The sequence below is a fragment of the Aspergillus tanneri genome, assembly GCF_003426965.1.
Source record: "Aspergillus tanneri strain NIH1004 chromosome Unknown AapTan_3_pilon_pilon_pilon, whole genome shotgun sequence".
NCBI lineage: Eukaryota > Fungi > Ascomycota > Eurotiomycetes > Eurotiales > Aspergillaceae > Aspergillus > Aspergillus tanneri.
This window is the reverse complement of record NW_022984630.1, coordinates 1,991,940-2,011,492: the sequence shown is the minus strand read 5'-3', so window position 1 is coordinate 2,011,492 and position 19,553 is coordinate 1,991,940. Positions and strand designations below refer to the sequence as shown.

Genomic DNA, 19,553 nt, shown 5'->3' with positions numbered 1-19,553 from the left:
AGCCACGTAGGCTTGTCTTGACGAGTTGACAGAACCTAGACAGCAGATAATTAAATCTAGTACTACTCGATATACTTTGGAGTCTACCTAGGGTGGAGGAATGTCCTCCTGAATCCTGTGGATACGAACGATCGACCTTGAACAATGTTCGCCTGAAACGCGAATCATTCTGAACTAGCCTAATAGAAGTTGAACATGCTCTTTTTGTTTTTCTTTTTACCTAGTGGAGTTCAATCTCCCAGTCCCCACCATCATTGCTCGGAGTGTCCGTCAATCCCGCTCCCCTTGCTCAGTTCACTGCAAGAGTAGTCATAGTCATACATTATCACCCAGATAGCGGTTAACGTTCCTGGGTAGAAACTGTCTTACCGACAGACCGGCCAAGGACAGGGATGAAGAAGACGGACGGGGGAGCTTCCGTGACACCTTGGGAATCGCTCAATTGGCCATGACGCGGCCCCCAACTCCAATTTCTCACCCGGGGGGTGGGCAGTGCCATTAAACAGGATCATGCTGACAGTTGACCTGCAGAGTGTGTAACTACTTATACCGTAGGATCGCACTCAACATGTTGAGTCTATAGAGAGTGGGTGTTGGACAAACGCGCTGAGATAAGTATGTTATTCAGTAGTACATGGAGATTCAGAGTACGGATGGCTTACTCGGAGTTACACTCTATAGAAGTACTCCGTACACTAGATAGATAGATGCCTCATCCTTTCGTCCGGACAGACAAGTTCACATTCATCGTCAGAAGAAGGGACCAAAAGAAATGGATGAGAACAAAATTGATCTCTCTGTCTCTGTTTTACTCAAATAGGAGATGCGGCTGTACATGGATGATGATGCCAATACCTAAATCGCCCCGATCGGCAGTGTTCGGGCCCACAAGGCCAAGTATCTCCCACAGGTAGGCGGTAACTGAGCACGCGACAACTTAAAAAAAAAGAGTCCTCTTCCCTTCATCTCTTGATCGGTACATACTGGTTATACTGTCCATCCTTTCTCTATCCCTCGTTTGGTGGCATTATTAGCATTAACTGTTATCTTCTCTTCTTCGTGTTTATCGCCTTATTCTCAATCCCTGCCTCTCGATATATATGCTCTCCTTTCTGCTGTGATTTAGGGCGTTTCCCATTCTCTCCGGCCCTCATTTGGTTTTCCTTCTCCCTTGTGGACACTCGTCATCCTTGTCTGATTCCCGTCTGGTGTTCCGTCACATACCATCACCAATTTTATCTGCTTCCTGTACAACTTTGAGCCGGAGCATGCGGTCGCCGAGTCGCTCATCTGAACTACGTAATTGAAAAGAACAAAGACGTCTGTCCGTTCGGTGTCACAATGTGGACATCCCCGTCCAGACTCTTTCTCTCTTTCGGCGCACTGCTGGTTGCCGTGGCTGGTTCGGCCACGAGCGCCGAAGTGGATGTGACTTTTCAAAGCGTGAGAAATGAGATGGTAAAAGATTATAGTGGGCAAGGGGGTGATATTCCTGATCAGAAATATTTTCGTAAGTCCATGGATTCCTACGTGTGGTATTGATGCCTGTCTGTTCTAACCGGCTATCAGGGGAATCAGAGTACGTTTGAAGAATATCTCAACTGTGCTAATTTCTTTTATTTCCTGTCTGCTAATCTTACATCAGCTTTCACTATCACTATGATGGGCGGTATGTGATTTTTTTATTTTTTACTGGTACCTGGTTTGATTGCTAACCTTATCGAAGATTTGCCAACGACACACTTCCAGCGGAAGAGACCATCCCTCACCTTTCCGAACTCATCCGAACGTATCTGTCAACCATGGCCGATCTTGGAGCAGAAACATGGATAATGCACGGGACTCTGTTGTCGTGGTGGTGGAACCAGAAGGTTGGTCCTTCCAAGCGCAGCGCCATGGTATCGGAAACATATCATCCACTGACAGCCACCTAGATCTTCCCATGGGACAATGATATCGATGTCCAGGTCACGGAACCAACCATGCGATTCCTGGACAAGTACTATAACATGACCGAGCATCATTTCGATATCCCCGGTGTCGAAGGCGGACGTTCCTACCTACTCGAAATCAACCCGTTCTACGTTATCAGATCCACCGACGATAAAGCGAACGTGATCGATGCGCGATGGATCGACATGTCCTCTGGCCTATTTATCGATATCACCGCTGTGCGCAAGGACGACGCTGCCCTAGAGAAGGGTGATGCTGGTGCTTTGATGTGCAAAGATGGCCATCGATTTCAAGTGAGTTGCCTGCGGATGCGTGTCACAATGGACAAGCTGACTGACTCCTTCAAGGAAAATGATATCTTCCCTCTTCGAAACAGTCACTTCGAGGATTTCCCAGTCAAGATTCCCTACCAGTACACGAAACTTCTGGAGGATGAATATGGCCCCAAGGCTTTGACTGACACCGACTTCGAAGGGTATGCTTCGATCTCCTACTTTGATTTCTATCGCAATTGCTAATGTGCTCTGCAGTCATCATTTCAATGAAGAAACCCTGATTTGGGAAAAGAAACCGTAAGTAATGTTGCCCATGCGTTGATTGCTGCTTTATTCATTCCTGTGTAGGGATGAAGAAAAAAGAGATTTTGTCCGACGAGAGGCCAGCATGCCTGTCCGGGCTTCCCCCCTCGACCGCCGATTAAAGTGATTCTGACTGCTCGAACGGGCGCCGTCACGGGAGCTATATATTAGAGCTACTCATGATAATAATGATGTGCGCTAGTCTTGGATCTGGCAGCATCTTTCTTGCATATACCCGGCGTTTATGATTCCTCAGCACCATCTTGACATTCTGCCCGGCTTTTTTTCTGGAAATATACTTTTTTCGTTTCGTTTCTTTTTCTATTCTTTTTATTTATTATTTTTGCCCCCTCTTTCTCCGTCACCTCATCTTGCTCCATTTCCTTCATATGGGTTGAAACTTGGGTGAATTCACTTTATATACGCGCATTCTAGGTCCAGGATTTATTGGAAATTGGTTCTGGAGCACGTGTCAATACCTCGGTTGTTTACTATAATGCAAAATTATGTAAATATGTACATAGTTCTTGGATGCTAGGTCAATAGTCCTAGGTATCGATGTATCGGACGAGTGCTTTCCGACTATCGACTGATGCCAAATTACATTGAAACTGTGGCTGGGGCGATTTGGCCAATCTTGACCGGGCAATCATAGGTATACACATAAGAGTAATCCTTGTAGATGTGAATCAATGCTTGCCGACCCTGGTCAATCATGTGGGAAATATGATGGTCGGCTGATATGCAGTGATTTTTGGGTGTGTTGGCCCACTGTTATTGGATAAGATTTCTTACATCATTGGCCAAGCCGGTCGTTCTCGCCTGTCCCTATTACTAACTGGCACGGAAGAGGACACAGCAGTACCCTGGAGGTAGTAACTATGTAGCAGGAGGATCTGGTCAGATCGGAACCTCGTATATTAGCAATTTCCAGATCCAGTATAGGATCGGGGCTACGAAGGGACTGGTCCTGATCGCCACACGGACTCTCTTGAATCCTCACATCTTCTAGACTCAGAGGACAATTGTCAGCAGGTCTTCTCCAAGTATGTAGTTAAAAATGTGCTATTTTATATGCAATATAGAGGCGCGCAGCTTCGTGGTCGGTCACGTTACATGGTCAGAATTAGTAATTGTTCAAGACCGCCAAGCATTCGATGGAGCCTGGATTCCGCTACCAATGGCCAATGGGAGCCGCCATCGGATGCCCGACATCTCCACTATGAGTCGAAGAAGTGAAGATCTCGTCAGGGGCTTGTGTTTTTCCTATCTGATCTTCCCCTCTTTTTCTGCTTCTTCCTTTTCCCTTGCTTCCAGGAACCGTCCAAGGCAAGCATGCAGCATGCTGTGAATCCCGTTCCGTTTATCTTTTCTTCGCCATGTCGCTCCCAACTGAATCACCTTCGTCTGTGTATCCGCCCAACGCCCCATTCGCCGCGTTGGAAGCCACCGATAAAGCTCCCGGCCAAGCGCCGCATACGTTGCCAGAATCCCATGGCTCGCGTAGCTGTGTGACCTGCCGTCGCAGGAAGGTCCGCTGTAACAAGCGATGTCCATGTTCAAACTGCGCAAGGGCCGGAGTCGAATGCATCTTTCCCCCGCCCGGTCGAGCACCCCGTAAGTCGAAGCGGCCGCAGGACGCCGAACTGCTGTTGCGACTGAGACGTCTTGAAGGTGTAATCGAGCACCTGAGCGATAAGAACGCGACCGCGGCCCAGAGTGTGCCCTCCCCGCCACAGCAGCCCAACGAACCGCTGACCGACAATCCTCCTCCGGCCCAGGAGGGTCAAGGTTGTCCATTCTCAAATATTGACCCTCTTAAGCCGGTTGGACCGCGAAATCTGGAGCATGAATTCGGGAGGTTGGTCATTGAGGAAGGCCGGAGCCGATACGTCAGTAATCGGCTCTGGGCAAGTCTTGGAGACGAGGTCGGTTACTACTCTTCTGACTACTAGCGTTGCGCTTAGATTCCAAATCAATCGCCACGTGTGCTGACCTTGTGCCAGGTGGAAGAACTGCAGGACATCCTGGACCCGTCATCGTCAGACGAGGAAGATTACCCATCTCCCGAGTCGTCCTCGACCCTATCGACCAACCACGATGGATTCTTGTTTGGCTTCTACTCTCTCTCACATTCCCTCCGCTCTTTCCATCCTCCGCCGTCAAAGATTCCGATACTATGGGAGATCTACTTGGATAATGTAGCGCCCCTGGTGCCCATCATGCATAAGCCTACGGCGAAACAACTGTTTACGAACGCGGCCCAAAACCCCGACTCGTTGGATAAAAACTCGGAAGCGTTGCTCCTTTCCATGTACTTTGCTTCAATTATCAGTCTGTCCCCCCTAAAATGCCTATCTATTATGGGAGAAGAGCGGGATGTCCTTGTGAGCCGCTACAGATTTGCGGTTGAGCAAGCTCTTGCCAAAGCGAACTTTCTGAATACCCAGCACATAATGGTCCTACAAGCGGCTGTGATCTTCTTGATTGCTGTCCGTCGAGAGGATGATACCAAGTTCGTCTGGTCCATGACCGCTCTTGTTCTTCGACTGGCGCAAGGGCTTGGTCTGCACCGGGATGGCACAAACTTTGGCCTGAAACCGTTCGATACAGAGATGCGGCGACGTCTGTGGTGGCATATCTGCTTGTTAGATATTCGGGCCTCCGAGGACCATGGGACTGATGCTCAAGTCAATGAGAGAATATACGACACCCGACTGCCGCTGAACATCAACGATGAGGATATCACTCCGGGAATGCAGGAACCACCGAAGGAGCGAGTCGGATTCACAGACATGACGTTCTGCCTGATTAGATGTGATATCACCGTTTCTCTTCGACAAGTGAGCTACTCCTGTCCGAATAGCAACTTCCCCGGGGCACCTCGACAACCATCGCCCGAAAAATGTGGCCAGCTAATCAAGAGCATCAACGACCGCATTGAAGAACGGTACCTTAAACACTGTAACACAAGCGTCCCGATTCAATGGGTGTGTGCGACGATTGCGCGGCTCATCCTGACAAAGTTGTGGCTGGTGGTCCACCATCCTATGACGCGGCCATATCAGGGAATCAACCTCACCAATGACTCGCGGGAGAGCTTGTTCGTCACTTCGGTACAGGTGGCCGAATTTTCTTGTCTCTTAGCCGGAAACGAGAACACGCAGAAGTGGAGCTGGCTCTTTGCGACCAACATGCAGTGGCAAGCCATTGCCTTCACTCTGTCCGAGCTTTGCGTGCGCCCAATAAGCCCCCTCACGGACCGGGCATGGACTGCGGTCAGTACACTCTATGATGACTGGATACGCTCCTCGAAGCAAAGAAAAGGAATGATGTGGCGCCCGCTTGCTCGACTGATGAAGAGAGCAAGCGCTTTTCGAGCGAAGCAGCGGGAAGAGCTGCAAAATTGCGGTGGCCCCAGTCCAGTCGCCTCCAACTCCGCCGCACCTCGTACCATGAGTAACGGACCACAGATTATACCGCCACCTATTCTGCCTCGACTGTCAGAATTGCCCTTGTCTGCAATGCAGTCTAGTACTCCTGATAGTCAGCTGAACATTGATCTCCGCGGGGGGCCAATGGATGCCATCAATATCATGTTTCCCGGCGTTGATTGGCTTGCTGTCTCAGATTCCCAGCGTACCCCCGATCAGCAAATGACGATTCCCTCCGAACCGTCATTGACTCTTCCTGATCAATCGCCGCTGTTGGCTTCGGAGCCACCGGGAGATCTCCCGGCGCAACAGTTGAACTGGGAAGACTGGGATCAAGTCATGCGTGACTTCCAATTAGACCTGCAGCAGGCTCATACCGCGAACTCGACGGGGAATATTTCAGCCAATGTCTCTGACTGGTTCATGTGATGGATGAGTTTGTCATGCCTCTTCTGTCTCCACTCTTTGCTATGGCCCTGGAGGTCATTTTTGCGAACGACTTAATTTAATGCTGCCAGCGCTATGATTCCCAATTGTCTGTATTCCAATTGTCAACCTCCTCTCTTCGAGAAATTGATCTCCTCTCACATGGGCGCTCTCTCTGTCGCTCTCTCCACTGTTTATGATGTATGATGTAACATGTCATGCGATGTATCAACGAGTTTGGCGTTGAAAATTTTACAGTGTTGTAAAATGTACTAGCTAATTAATGTACAACGAATTACTGATGATATCCTATTCCTTGTATTTATGAACTCATGACTATTAATTTCCCTCCGACGTGTACGCCTACTGTGTACTGTGTATGGCACTACACGACACGTGACCTACCTCCGCGGGCGGACTGCCACAGTAGCTTCATCCGCTCCCGACATCAACCACTCTTCCCCAATTCATAGTTGCCATCAATTTGAATCTACCCAGGCAAATCTCTCTAAAAACAGAAGAAACATGCCCCCCAAACGCCCCGCCGCGACTACTATCCCACCATCTACTCTCTCCTCCGGCCCCAAGACCCTCACCACCAACTCCTCCATCTACGACATCGCCCACCATGTCTGGCAACAGTACGTAGCCACAACGCCACAACGGACTCTCCTTCTTGACGCGTTTATGGCCTTCCTGGTCCTTGTTGGGGGTATCCAATTCGTGTATTGTGTGGTGGCAGGGAACTATGTACGTGATGGACATATACTTGTCTTCTTTCTCCGGTAGACATATATATATGAATGGGGTGGACTGCTAATGTTATACGTATGAAAATAGCCATTCAATGCCTTCCTGAGCGGCTTCTGTGCCGCGGTCGGCCAATTCGTCTTGACGGCTAGTTTACGCATGCAAACGAGTACAGATCAGTCTGCGAAATCCGTCTCCTCTTCTTCTAAGGGAAATAATCTTAAGAGTGTTGCTGTTGCGGATGGTGAGGATTCTCCATCACATGAGAGGTGGGTTAATTCTTCTTTCTTTCATTTCCTTCTCTCACCTTTTTTACTATTGTTGTTATTTTTGTTGTTTTTAAATCTGCGCTCTATATATGCCGTGTTCTGTACAGTGCTTAGAGCAAAGAGAGGATTGGATGGATTATATATTATATGTGGATTATACTGATTGAATTGATTGGATAGGGCCTTTGCGGATTACATTTTCGGAAGCTTGATTCTGCACTTCTTCTGTATCAATTTCATTAACTAATGACTGGGTGTAAAATGTCTTTTGGTGGTCGATCCGAAGCATTTTTGGTTCTGATCTGGATGGGAGTTATATTATTTTTCGTGTTAGAGACTCGAAGGATGTCGACGTTAGCTGTTAGCTGGGGATACTGTCTTCGTCTGAGTGGGTGCGACGTTCATATTGCTGTTTAGTGTGGTGATGATTGGTCCACATAATCGCTTGCATCACTTGTTATATGGCCCAGGATAAATAGTCGTTCAGAGGCTGACCGGACATCGTTGTACTGAAATATCTAACCTATCCATTTGTCTAGATTAAGCCAATCCATCTATTATACTTTGTTCTTTATTTATGTAAATCCAGGGTATATAGTCTATAGGTCGAACTCTATGTACAAATGATGATGAAACTATAAATTCTAAAATGCCCGTCCTGGTCGTCTCTTGATCTGCGGCTTCTTGACCACACTTCCGCCGCCACCGCTGGTGCCATTTCGCGCGGTAGACGACGCTGTGACACCGCCGACTCTCTTGCCAACGACTGGACGTCGTACGACGGATCCACCGACTTCGACCTCTTTCTTTCGTCGCGAAGGATCGTTCCGCTCCTCTTCTCGTTGTTTCTCTGCTGCGGCGCGTTCGCGGTCGGCGGCTATCTGCGTTTCGATTTCCATCCGACGGTTAAATTCCAGTTCCGTGACACGACGCTCCCGTTGCGAGTAACCCTTTTCCTTGACGGAGTAGAATACACCTCCGAGTTCGGCAAGCCACTAGCCGAGGAGTTAGCTTGGTTGTATGCTCGAAGTTGTCGAGAAATGGAAGGGAATCACTTACGTGTGGATCTACTGCGGTCACGGTGGACATGTATTCCTTGCTTGTCAGGATCAATTCGTGGTATACCACATACTCGGGCACATATCCCAGTCCATACAGTGCGCTGGTGGGATGAAGCTGCATGGTGACGCTGGTTCGGAGATTGATAAACTCGCCGATACCCTTCACCCTTGCAGCTTGATAGTAGAATCCAGAGCAGATGCATTTGCGGATCACATCCCAGTCTGTCCCGCAGCTGACAAGCGGCATCTTCTGCACAGTTAAGATATCAAGAAGCTGTTCGCGCACCTCCTTGGCGCGTCGTAAAGCTTTGGAATGGAGGAAGTGTTTGACACACCAACCATCAGAGTAACCGTTGGACTTCCACTGCGTATATACGTGGAGCAGGGTTAAATGGTCGGATTCAGGAACAAAAAACTTCTCGCGCGCGGCGTCAGACTCCTCCTGACGCTCCCTAGGACGGTAGAAAACGCTCGGGACAGACAGCATAGATACAATGCTTAGCATCTCTTCACTGCAGCCATACTCTTCGGAAGCCATGATTAATAGTTTGGCAAGCGGGGGGTCCATTGGGAAAGGTGTCATCCGACGTCCTAATGGTGTAAGGTCGCCGAGATTATCAAGAGCACCTAAGGACCACAGCTCAAACAACGATGTTGAGATGGTCTCCTGTGGGGGAGGGTCCATGAAATCGAAATCCAAGAGATCCTTGACGCCAAGAGACTTCAGCAGTAGGACCGTGTTAGAGAGACTCGTTCGCTGGATCTCTGGTATTGTTTGCAAGTATAGTTCGTTCTTATAAGCCATCTCGGTGAAGAGACGATATGCTTTTCCAGGCCCTGTCCGGCCGGCTCTGCCGGAACGCTGGTTGGCGTTGGCTTGGGATATCGGTGTGATCTGAAGTGTATCCATACCCATTCGGGGGTTATACACTTTGAGCTTCGAATACCCTGCATCCACAACAAACATGATGCCGTCGACTGTCAAGCTGGTCTCCGCGATGTTGGTCGCAACGATCACTTTCCGCACACCAGGCTCGGCTTTCTCAAAGATCTTTGCCTGCTGTTCTGCCGGCATCTGGCTGTAAATAGGCAATATACTGAGTTTTGGAGGATCATTCAAGAGTTTTAATCGCTCATCAACCAGTTCACAAGTGGCTTCAATGTCCTCCTGTCCGGTCATGAACACAAGGATGTCGCCGGGTCCCTGCGAAACGTGAATAGCCAAGACCTGCTTTACGGCACTATCAACGTAATCCTCGCAAGGCGTCCGTGAATAGTGGACATCGACGGGGAATGTTCTTCCCGGAATGATAAATTCAGGGGCACCGCCGTAAAACCTCGAAAAGCGTTCTGAATTCATCGTCGCCGACGTGACAATCAATTTTAGATCTCTGCGGCGAGCCAGGACTTTTTTGAGAAGACCCATCAGAACGTCGGTATTCAAAGCTCTCTCGTGCGCTTCATCCATGATGATACATGAATATTTGTCGAGATCGGGCTGAGCTAGCGACTCTCGTAAGAGAACACCGTCCGTCATATACTTAATCGCCGTGTTCTCGCTGGTGCAATCCTCAAAACGAATCGCGTAGCCGACAAGGTCACCCAGATCCACTTCCATCTCCTCACTAACACGCTTTGCGACACTCATAGCAGCGACACGGCGGGGCTGTGTGCAGCCGATCATGCCAAACTTCGAATAACCATCCTCGTGCAGGAACTGCGTCAGCTGAGTCGTCTTGCCGGATCCTGTTTCTCCAACGACGACGATCACCTGGTTATCCCGTATTACTTTCATCAACTCTTCTCTCACAGCGAATGCCGGCAAATATTCCCTCTGTTCGCGGAGCGTCTTGCTCTTGCTAAATGAACTTTGGCCCCCTCCACTCTTCTTCATATGCTGCGCAAATTTGTTCCCCCCCTTGTAGACATCTTCAACGGGCATGGCGACAGCACTATCACCCTCATCTTCCTTGACTCCCATCAGATTGCCCAAGGCGGTCCCCGCCATCGTCGTTGCTTCCTGCGCTTGCTTTTGCCTCTCTCGCTGTTGACGACGTTCCCGAACTACCTTACTCCCCTTGCGGCTGAAGACCGCCATATCACTCTGCGGATCACGGACGGCCGAAATGGGCTCTAGCTGTTTAGTGAAAATGGTCCGGCCATCGAGGAAAGGTGGACGCAGGTCGTGGACAAGCAAATGGACGCGCGTGCCTTCCTCATCTTCAGGCATGAAATCGCCATCAAAATCACGTCGTTGAGCAACCCCAGATGTGAGCATTCGATTTGTCTCCCAGTCGTCGATATCCTTACGTTTCGCATCACGAAGCGACGGCGGCAAGTTGGAGCTCTTCAGCCTTTTGGCTGGAGGGCGGTCGGACGCCATTGTGGGAGCGACTTCACGGATGGGACAGGTCGTTCACAGTAGCTGTTCCCACGAATTTTTGGACAGTAGAGATCTGAAACTGTCTGCTCCAAGCGTCCTGGGGTTATTGGAGCGAAGGCAAGTGAAGTCGGCGCAAATCGAGCGACGAGTGGAAGGCGGACAAACAGTGCAAACAGCAGATTGTGTCACGTGGAGTCAACTGCATAGGGGGTAGAAACTAAATAATTGTAGATCGACGACTGTCGAGAGTTCAAAGGCAGTGAGTCTACTATAAGTGAAATCCTATTAGAATAATCCCGTAATTAAGTAGGTGGATGGCGACTGTGCCATTCCCCCGTCCCTTTCATCTCTGCGGAAGACAAGCGACAGCTCCGCGTAGCTCCATCAAACGCCCCGCATCTGCAGTTCAGCTTTGCAACCAGCAAATCCAGACCAAAATGGCCAGCCAACAGCAGGTGAATCCCAAGAGACAACAGGGTATGTGCCTGACCTTACTTTCTTTCTCCTGGGTGGAGATGTGTCGAATAATTGAAAGTTGACCCCGACCTAGAGCTCCAGCTCCAATACTCGAATTACAAGAACACACTACAACAGTTGGCATCGAAGATCGGAGACATTGAACAGGAGGCGGAAGAACACAAGTAAGCCTCTTTTAGGTCTCTTTCATTGGACCGCGCAGCAGTCACTATTGCCGGAGATCTATGCCAAACTTCAAACTGACGCAAAAATCATGTAGGCTGGTTATCGAAACCCTCGACCCTCTCCCTCAAGATCGAAAATGTTTCCGCATGGTAAATGGTGTCTTGGTTGAGCGGACGATCAAGGATGTTTTGCCTTCCTTGAAGACCAACTCAGATGGGCTGAAGCAGGTGTTGGAAGAACTCCTGAAACAGTACAAGACAAAGCAGACTGAAATGGATAACTGGAAGGTTTGTTTACTGTTGATTGTATACGGCAGCTGGAATGGTGTGACGGATGCTGAATTTTTTACTATACAGAAAACAAATAATGTTCAGGTCGTACAGCCCTAGAAAGCGGGTCTGTTGATTTCTATCTTTTTCTTTCCTTTTTGAACAACATGCCGTGAAAGTGTTTGAGACGGAGAAACGAGCCGAGCAAAAGTGGCGTTACAAGGTGTCCAGAAACTGCATTCAAAGTTGCAGGTTCGATTGTCTGAATCTCAGCGTATCGAAGGGCTACATTTCCTGGATGGAAAGTTCTTTCTCGAAAAGATATAGGAGGGTTCGTTATCGTTAGTTTTAAACGGATGTACCGTAAGGAAGGCTTGGTGATCGAGGGCATCGCGTGCTTCTCTGTCTATTTCAGATCAAGTCCAAAGAAGGTTAGAGGGGAGTCATACGAGGCTTACGCTTTGGGGTAATTTGTATGAGACAGCTAAAAATATATCAAGTTTGATTGTCGCCCTCGGAGTATAGATTTCTCTAGATGCACTAGCCTAGGGTGTGGCATGATGTGTTATAGTTAGTTGGCCTTAGTCTACCTTTCACCTTCAATCCTAACATCCTGATATAGAGGACCCGGAGGTTGGTCGTCCCACAAGTCTTATGAGGCAACTCCTCGCTCATTGTTTATCCCCCTATCATCCAAACCTATCAAAGTGACCCTTCTGAAATTGTAGAATCAGGAACATAGGTCATGGCCGTAAAATTGTTGATGTCAAGGTCATAATGGATCCTAAATTCATACTTGATCCATTCGTATTTACATATAGTTGTTGGCAAACTCCCATGAAGAGACCAGGGAAAGGTGACCAAACAAAATACAGGGAATGAATTGCCTGTCCCTTGAACGCTAAAACCTTTTCTTGGTGTGAAACAGTCAAATCCCTTGTGTGGTGTAATCCATCTCAGACGGCCTTCGCAGCCGAGACCCAGAATTAGGCCCTGGAGCGCTTCTACGTTGTCTCGCACTGATAGGATTATGAGCTGATGTTTCCCTCGTTTCCTGAGATGTTCGTTCCTCGACTGGTGTCAAACTCCCTGAAGATGGCGTCCCACTACTCGCCGCACTTCTGGGTCGTAAAGCGAAGTATCCCCCGGATCCATCCATTGAGCTCGAGAGGCAAGCACTAGCTTGTGGCGGACTGCCAGTAGTGGTGGGAGAGACGTCACGAGATGCTCGTAGGCGCGGTGAATGTGATGACAACGATTTCGGCCGAATCGGATCCACCGTGCGAGGGTCTTGGTTGTACGATGAGGAAGCGAAGCAATCTGGTTTTCGAAGATTAAGGCTTGATATAGCTGAGGTAGTGGCAGAGCGTTGGTGATTTCGTTTGCCGTGGAGTTCAGGAGTAGCTGAAAATCTTCGCTTGCGCCTCCACAACAATGCATGTTCTGGAGAGTCATAACTATGTGCTAGAGTCGGAGATTGTGAAGGTAGTTCTAATCGTTGATTGATGGAGAGCCAGGCCCTCTCATCCGCATCGTCGCTCACACTGTCATCAGGAGACGGGGATGCGGATTTTGAGATATGATGCCCATGGGATCTGACAGATGATGCCGGACATCGCCATCCACCAACCCCCTCGAAATCTCTGCCCTGGTCACCACTGATTAGGCTAAGAAAGGTTGATTGGGGGTAGGGACCAGCCACGGGCAATGTTTCTCTCAAAAAAGGTGCACCATCAGGGCTAATAAACGCACTGTCTCGTTCACCTAGTCCTTCCGAGGAGTTTGAACTTTGTCGGCGTCGAAACAAGTCATATCGACCTTGACCCGGAAAGACTTGACGGTGAATTGGAGGGTTGGGGTAGAGTAGCGTCATGCCACGGTCCAAAGATCGACGCTTTGGAGTTGCCAAACCCGCTGGGGTGGTTGGTTCTGATGCTGCAAAGCTCAAGAGGGACAAGTTATCTGACATTGGGATAGTGAAATAGCCTGATATGATGGCATAGCATAGTTCAATATAGACAACGGAGACTCGGACAAGGAGAGCCACAAATGCAAGACAGATGGTGGCACAGGCCGATATAATGAGAGGTATTGAAATAAGTGCAAGAAATGGTAGAGTAAAGATCGTGGCCACGATGGTGGAGGACATGAAGAGTAGAGTGAGAGCGCTACTCTTACAAGATTCGTTCCGACGTATCAGAAGTACTAATTAACTAGCAAGTGGTATTGTCACACAGACCACTGGACAGAAACAATGTCTTTATAAACACTCATAAGACAGCAATAATAGAAACTGTTTTCTGAATGCAGATAAGAGCAAAGACTAAACATCACCGTTGCGTGATGCGTCAGTGCGTCGGTTTTCTTTCATTCACAGCGCAAAATGCGGAGACGAACATGTGACGCGTGACGCTTGACGGTCCCAACCTCCAGAGGCGCATATTACGTCACCCATACTTCAACTTCTGCTTCGGTTTTTATTTCCACTCCTGCAGGAAACTGCTCTTCTGAAGGCTCCAGGACAGTAAAATGCCACAAATGGGGGGCCACAATGAGGACGATTTCCCCTGGGATCTTGGGGTGTTTGACGCCCATTGTCATCCCACTGATACCATGTCCTCGATTGCTGAGATTCCTCGGATGAAAGCCACGACCCTCACTGTTATGGCTACGCGCGGAGAGGACCAGGAATTGGTGTATCAGACTGCTTCTACTCTTTCTGGGCTGAATACTGCTATCCATGGTTCAACAGCTGGACGTGTGCTGCCGTGCTTTGGCTGGCATCCGTGGTTTTCTCATCAGATAGTTGACGATTCTGTCGCCTCCTCGAACACAGAAGCTGCCTCGAAAACTGAACAGAAGATGGCACATTACCGAAAAGTACTTACTCCATGTCCAGACAGCGTCTTTGTCTCGGCCCTGCCGGATCCCAAGCCGCTTTCACAACTCATCTCGGAAACACGGTCGCGTCTGAATGAATACCCCAACGCTCTTGTCGGCGAGATTGGTCTAGACCGAGCATTTAGACTCCCCAATTCTTGGAAATCGCAGGAAATTAAGAACCGTGATACCAGTATGACCCCTGGATCCCGCGAGGGCCGAGCTCTTTCTCCCTACAAGGTACAGCCGGAACACCAAAAGGCCATTTTAAAGGCTCAGCTCCTACTAGCCGGAGAGCTTCAGCGGCCCGTGTCTGTACATAGTGTTCAAGCTCATGGAGTAATATTTGACCTTTTTAGGAGCATGTGGTCTGGTCATGAAAAGAAAGTTCCATCACGGCGGGAAAGACAACGGCGTCGCAGTGTTGCGGGTGCACATGCGGAGAGCGAGGGAGAAGACGAGGGAGGAAACACAACACCCGCAAGCTCAGCACTACCTCTTCCATTCCCACCACGAATCTGCATGCATTCGTACTCAGGACCAGCAGAACCCCTCAGGCAGTTTTTACGCCCGTCTAATCCATCCGATGTTTATTTTTCCTTCTCCACCGTCATCAACCTTAATGGACCTTCGGCACAAAAGGTGAAAGAGGTCATCAAATCTTTACCCGATGATCGGGTGCTTATCGAGAGTGACCTGCACACTGCCGGACCTGAGATGGATGATCTGCTGGAACAAGTTGCACGGCAGGTCTGCGAGCTACGAGGGTGGACGTTGCACCAAGGTGTGCAACAGCTGGCGGAGAATTGGAAGCGATTCGTCTATGGATGAGGCATGCAGCTTGCATACTGTCAGCACCGGTCAGCACCTGTACATACTTGGCATATACATACACCGTAGACATCAATGCATCTATACATCAAGACGGACCCCGTGACCCGCCGTAATCGGCCTTTCTCCGCACATCCACGTGACTATACCCCCAGACCCGCCCTTCCGCCCCACTTGGTGTCTTTCCCGCTTTCTCTCTCTCTCTCTCTCTCTCTTCCACTTCTCGCTCTTACTCACTCTTCCACCTTTCGGTTTCCATCGTGGCCATGTCGTAAACGTGGGCCTTTTCTCATTATCTGAGCTCCCCTGGTCATGAATAATGAAGCTACGAGTCTCCGGACCCTGAATCTGCGTCCATGCTCTTGATATGTCCTCTACCGCCGCGCATACCAGCCATCCGCCCACCGGCAATGGTGTGACTAAGCGCAAGTCAGGTGCCTATAGCTTAACCCCCACGTTGGTCCCCCGCGCATCGTCCACCTAATAAATCATGTTATTTAGGGTCTGCGGCCTGTGTTCACTGTCATCGGCGCAAAGTCCGATGTGACGCACGCATAGTCGGCCTGCCATGCTCCAATTGTCGCTCCGCGGGAAAGGGAGATTGCCGTATTCATGAGAAGAAAAAGCGTCTAGCGGTGCGCTCGATTCTCGATCCGGTCCCCATTCGCTGTCGCCCGCCTCCGTCCTCTGAACCTTCCCCCAGGCTATTGCCCCCCGAAACCGTTGGCCAGCCCACCGCTTTCACGACTGCCTTCCGCGGCATCAAACCTGAAGTGACCACCCCCATCGCGAGCACCATCCCAACCGACTATTCACCTCCTTCTGTCTTTGAAAATAACACCAACAATAACCTCCCCAACCATGGGATGCAATCAATGCCGGGCACCCAGGAGTGTCGTCGCCAGTCGGGTTTGGATCCTTCACCGGACCAGGATGCCAACGGGGATTTGGAGAAGCGGCTGGTGAAAATCATTGATGAAGAGGAGTCAAGTACGCGGGAGATCCAGCGGGGTGTGCGAGCAATCTACGTCGGCCATGAATTGTCGAACATGTCCTTCCTGATTCGCCAACAGCGAGATAAAGCTGATGGCGTATATCATTTTGCCGGAAATGAAATTCCTCGGCGACAATTGCGCACAGGACATGATCAGCTCCTTGTGGATGCTCTGACTTTGCCTGAGCAGTCTCTCGCGGATGAGTTGGTGCAAGCGTATTTTAACTATGTGAATCCAGGTTATCCCATAGTCGAGGAGGATCACTTCATGGCGCAGTATCACAACCGAGACCCAGCTGACCCCCCACCAGTATTGCTGCTTCAGACTATACTGCTGGTAGGGGCCCATGTCACGCGCCCGAAGGCTGAGAGAGATGCTCTGAAAGAAATATTTTTCCGCCGCGCCAAATGGTTGTTCGACAGTCGAATCGAGCGGAACCGTGATATTATGGTTCAAGCCGCGCTGCTCTTGACCTGGTATTCGGATAGCGCTGACGACGATGTGGCTGCCAATGCTCACTATTGGGTCGGTATAGCGGCCAGGATTGCCACGGGCCTCGGCATGCACCGCAATCCGGTCTCCAGTAACTTTGTATCGCGAGACCGCCGGATGTGGAGGAGACTGTGGTACATCTTAGTTCAGTTTGATGTCATGATATCTCTTTCGTACGGTCGACCGCAGGCCATGTAAGCTGTTACTCTTTCGCGCCGTCTTTCTGTGAAGTTCTATCTAACTGAATGTGAAATCCAGCAATCTTGAGGATTCTGACGTCTCCCCGTTGACCACCTCCGACTTCGAAGGATGTGGGCCTCGGGTTCAATCGGAGTACGTGATTCATTTCTCGGAACTCTGCACAATGATCTCGTACATCATCCGAGATAGGTTCGGACTGCGTGTCAGTGCGGAGCGTCGCAAGGCTGCCCTACATGAAGCAGACGAAGTGTTGGCGAACTGGTCACTCAAGCTACCGGACAATTTACGTCTACGGACATCAGATATGGACCCTTGGTCTGCTATGCTCCACTTGACTTATAACAATTTCCTTATCCTTCTTCACCGGCCGCACCCAAGAGCATCCGCTTACTCCGACGATTACGGGCCGCATGATGCCGAAATCTGTAGCGCAGCCGCGGGGGTCATCGCGTCCATTTTTGAAGAGCTCCGCTTGAATGACCGGTTGAAGTTCTTATGGTATACGGGGGTTCATACCCTCTTCACAGCTATGATCCAAGTCCGGGTGGAACTCCGGTTCTCTAATCCGGTCCTAGCGATTAATGCCTTGCGTCGCTTTGACTCGGCGTCTTATTCTCTGCGGGAGCTTGCCTCGTACTGGTCTCATGCCAACACTATACTACGACTGTTTGAAGACTCGCGGCGTCTTCAGGAGGATCTGCGAATGGCGACCAGCCAGCGGCCAAGGCACTTTAGCAACACACGCGACCCGAACCACAAAGAGAACGATGGCAACCCGCCCAACAGCACATCAGAATCCGCGCAGGCAAACCCGTCTCTCCCGTATGCCGTTCCGACCCCAGAATCGCCACATATACCGTCCTCCTCCATAAGCCCGGGTCAAAATCAGCCATTCGACAACTGGATACCGTCGAGTAATTTGGCATCGGTGGATCCATTGGATCAACCGCGAGAGCTTCTAGATTGGCGGCAACTGTTTTCCTTTACCGATCCGGACCAGCCTGTCCTTCCTGTGGCTATGGAAGGACTACCGGAACTGGAAGATGAATGGCGACAGATTTACTGGCAGGAGACTCCGTTGTCGGATCTTCTTCAAGATGGAGGGTGGATGCACTAATGCTTGTTGATAATTGGATCTTCTATGAGTATATATATACACGGGAGTGACACTAGGCACATAGTTCCTCCGCCGGAAATCTGAACAGAGTAGTAGATTCAGTTTGAGTAATTAAACCAATAATTAATGCCGATATGATGTTGTGTTTTCCTGGAGTTCATGTCCTATAGATGTGTCACTGGGACTGTAGAGTTATGATGCTCACCACTGATCACGATCTGGACTCACGTCGCCATCGGAGGTCTCTCCCATTGCTAGCATGCACATGAGGCAACTTTCTCCCATGATATCGATATGTCCTTCTGCTCTTTCAATCAAGAGACTGGACTGCTTAGTGATGGCCATCTACATAGTTAAAGAATCTTGACGACACAACCATCGTCTCCGATGCCATCAGCCCAGTAGACATGATGCATACCCTACGCCTTTATCAAATTCCATCACTGACTCGATGTCTTCTATCCTTTCTCCGCCGTGTCGCTGTCCCAATACTTCAGCCCAGACTAGATCATCCACAGTGCTAGCCACATTTCAGCCACTCTATTAGTATTCACTAAACAAATCCATACATCCAACCCGTGGTTCCCATCGACGTCCGTTCCAGCAGCCAGGCACAAAAGCTCTACGAGCTCTTTCTGGGGGTTTCCCAGATGCCGGCGAGCGGCAATGTAGAGAAACAATGTGTATTGTACCAGGCTGACGACGGGATGGCAGCTCTATCACCATCGTCTGAATATGACCATGACTATGACCATGATTAGACTGGACATCGCGAATCAATATGGTCTGAGCGCGCGATATCAACGCACGATTGACTTGACCTCTGATGGATTCCCGCATAATCTTATTCAGCACTCGATCATGTTGATTCACATCATTAGCCTGCGGATTGCTGGTGCAGTTGGGTCGGATGCTCTTGTTTCGGATCGAAGAGAAGGGGATGGGGGGTCAGGTTCCGGATGATACCATTAGTAGTAGTGCTGGTACTATGAAGAGTGTTTTAACCCACGACCTAGAACGCAAGCTACGCGGGGACCCCGCGCTGCCTAGGCGTCTCGACAAGTTTACCGTATGAGCGGGAACCCCGAATGCGATTCGGGACCATCGCACCATCAGGACGTCGACGCGGTAGTGCAGGGAGCGACTAGTTTGATGAGGAATATTGGTCGGATGGAAGAAAATATCCCGCCGCCGTTGGATGTGCGTCGGAATCAGATCATGGTGCTGGAAAAGAAGGTAGAGATTGTCATACTGTGACTGGTAGCGGCCGAC

General features: G+C 49.7%; 8 protein-coding genes across 8 annotated transcripts; 6 read left to right on the top strand and 2 right to left on the bottom strand.

The window, feature by feature from the left end:
* Window positions 1-1,341: 1,341 nt before the first annotated feature.
* Window positions 1,342-2,658, top strand: ATNIH1004_004466 (putative mannosylphosphorylation protein (Mnn4); the record flags this gene model as incomplete). The annotated part of the gene is made up of 8 exons (XM_033569136.1): window positions 1,342-1,510; window positions 1,570-1,579; window positions 1,646-1,669; window positions 1,727-1,871; window positions 1,935-2,246; window positions 2,301-2,428; window positions 2,484-2,525; window positions 2,577-2,658. 8 exons carry the CDS (start codon window positions 1,342-1,344, stop codon window positions 2,656-2,658), a joined length of 912 nt encoding a protein of 303 aa, XP_033427942.1.
* A 1,252-nt stretch (window positions 2,659-3,910) lies between these two features.
* On the top strand, window positions 3,911-6,394 carry ATNIH1004_004465 (putative C6 transcription factor; the record flags this gene model as incomplete). Its single annotated transcript, XM_033569135.1, has 2 exons — window positions 3,911-4,459; window positions 4,538-6,394. 2 exons carry the CDS (start codon window positions 3,911-3,913, stop codon window positions 6,392-6,394), a joined length of 2,406 nt encoding a protein of 801 aa, XP_033427941.1.
* A 522-nt stretch (window positions 6,395-6,916) lies between these two features.
* On the top strand, window positions 6,917-7,657 carry OST2 (putative oligosaccharyl transferase subunit Dad1; the record flags this gene model as incomplete). Its single annotated transcript, XM_033569134.1, has 3 exons — window positions 6,917-7,141; window positions 7,232-7,410; window positions 7,591-7,657. The coding sequence occupies 3 exons, from the start codon at window positions 6,917-6,919 to the stop codon at window positions 7,655-7,657; spliced, it is 471 nt and encodes a 156-aa protein (XP_033427940.1).
* Window positions 7,658-8,054: 397 nt separating this feature from the next.
* PRP16 (putative mRNA splicing factor RNA helicase (Prp16)) lies at window positions 8,055-10,854 on the bottom strand (the record flags this gene model as incomplete). The annotated part of the gene is made up of 2 exons (XM_033569133.1): window positions 8,055-8,405; window positions 8,470-10,854. The coding sequence occupies 2 exons, from the start codon at window positions 10,852-10,854 to the stop codon at window positions 8,055-8,057; spliced, it is 2,736 nt and encodes a 911-aa protein (XP_033427939.1).
* Window positions 10,855-11,291: 437 nt separating this feature from the next.
* On the top strand, window positions 11,292-11,885 carry ATNIH1004_004462 (putative prefoldin subunit 2; the record flags this gene model as incomplete). Its single annotated transcript, XM_033569132.1, has 4 exons — window positions 11,292-11,331; window positions 11,405-11,495; window positions 11,591-11,783; window positions 11,853-11,885. 4 exons carry the CDS (start codon window positions 11,292-11,294, stop codon window positions 11,883-11,885), a joined length of 357 nt encoding a protein of 118 aa, XP_033427938.1.
* An 808-nt stretch (window positions 11,886-12,693) lies between these two features.
* Window positions 12,694-13,914, bottom strand: ATNIH1004_004461 (uncharacterized protein; the record flags this gene model as incomplete). The annotated part of the gene is made up of 1 exon (XM_033569131.1): window positions 12,694-13,914. The coding sequence occupies one exon, from the start codon at window positions 13,912-13,914 to the stop codon at window positions 12,694-12,696; it is 1,221 nt and encodes a 406-aa protein (XP_033427937.1).
* A 380-nt stretch (window positions 13,915-14,294) lies between these two features.
* Window positions 14,295-18,281, top strand: ATNIH1004_004460 (uncharacterized protein; the record flags this gene model as incomplete). Its single annotated transcript, XM_033569130.1, has 3 exons — window positions 14,295-15,429; window positions 16,035-17,157; window positions 17,222-18,281. The coding sequence occupies 3 exons, from the start codon at window positions 14,295-14,297 to the stop codon at window positions 18,279-18,281; spliced, it is 3,318 nt and encodes a 1,105-aa protein (XP_033427936.1).
* A 741-nt stretch (window positions 18,282-19,022) lies between these two features.
* Window positions 19,023-19,538, top strand: ATNIH1004_004459 (uncharacterized protein; the record flags this gene model as incomplete). The annotated part of the gene is made up of 3 exons (XM_033569129.1): window positions 19,023-19,233; window positions 19,298-19,350; window positions 19,398-19,538. The coding sequence occupies 3 exons, from the start codon at window positions 19,023-19,025 to the stop codon at window positions 19,536-19,538; spliced, it is 405 nt and encodes a 134-aa protein (XP_033427935.1).
* Window positions 19,539-19,553: the final 15 nt, after the last annotated feature.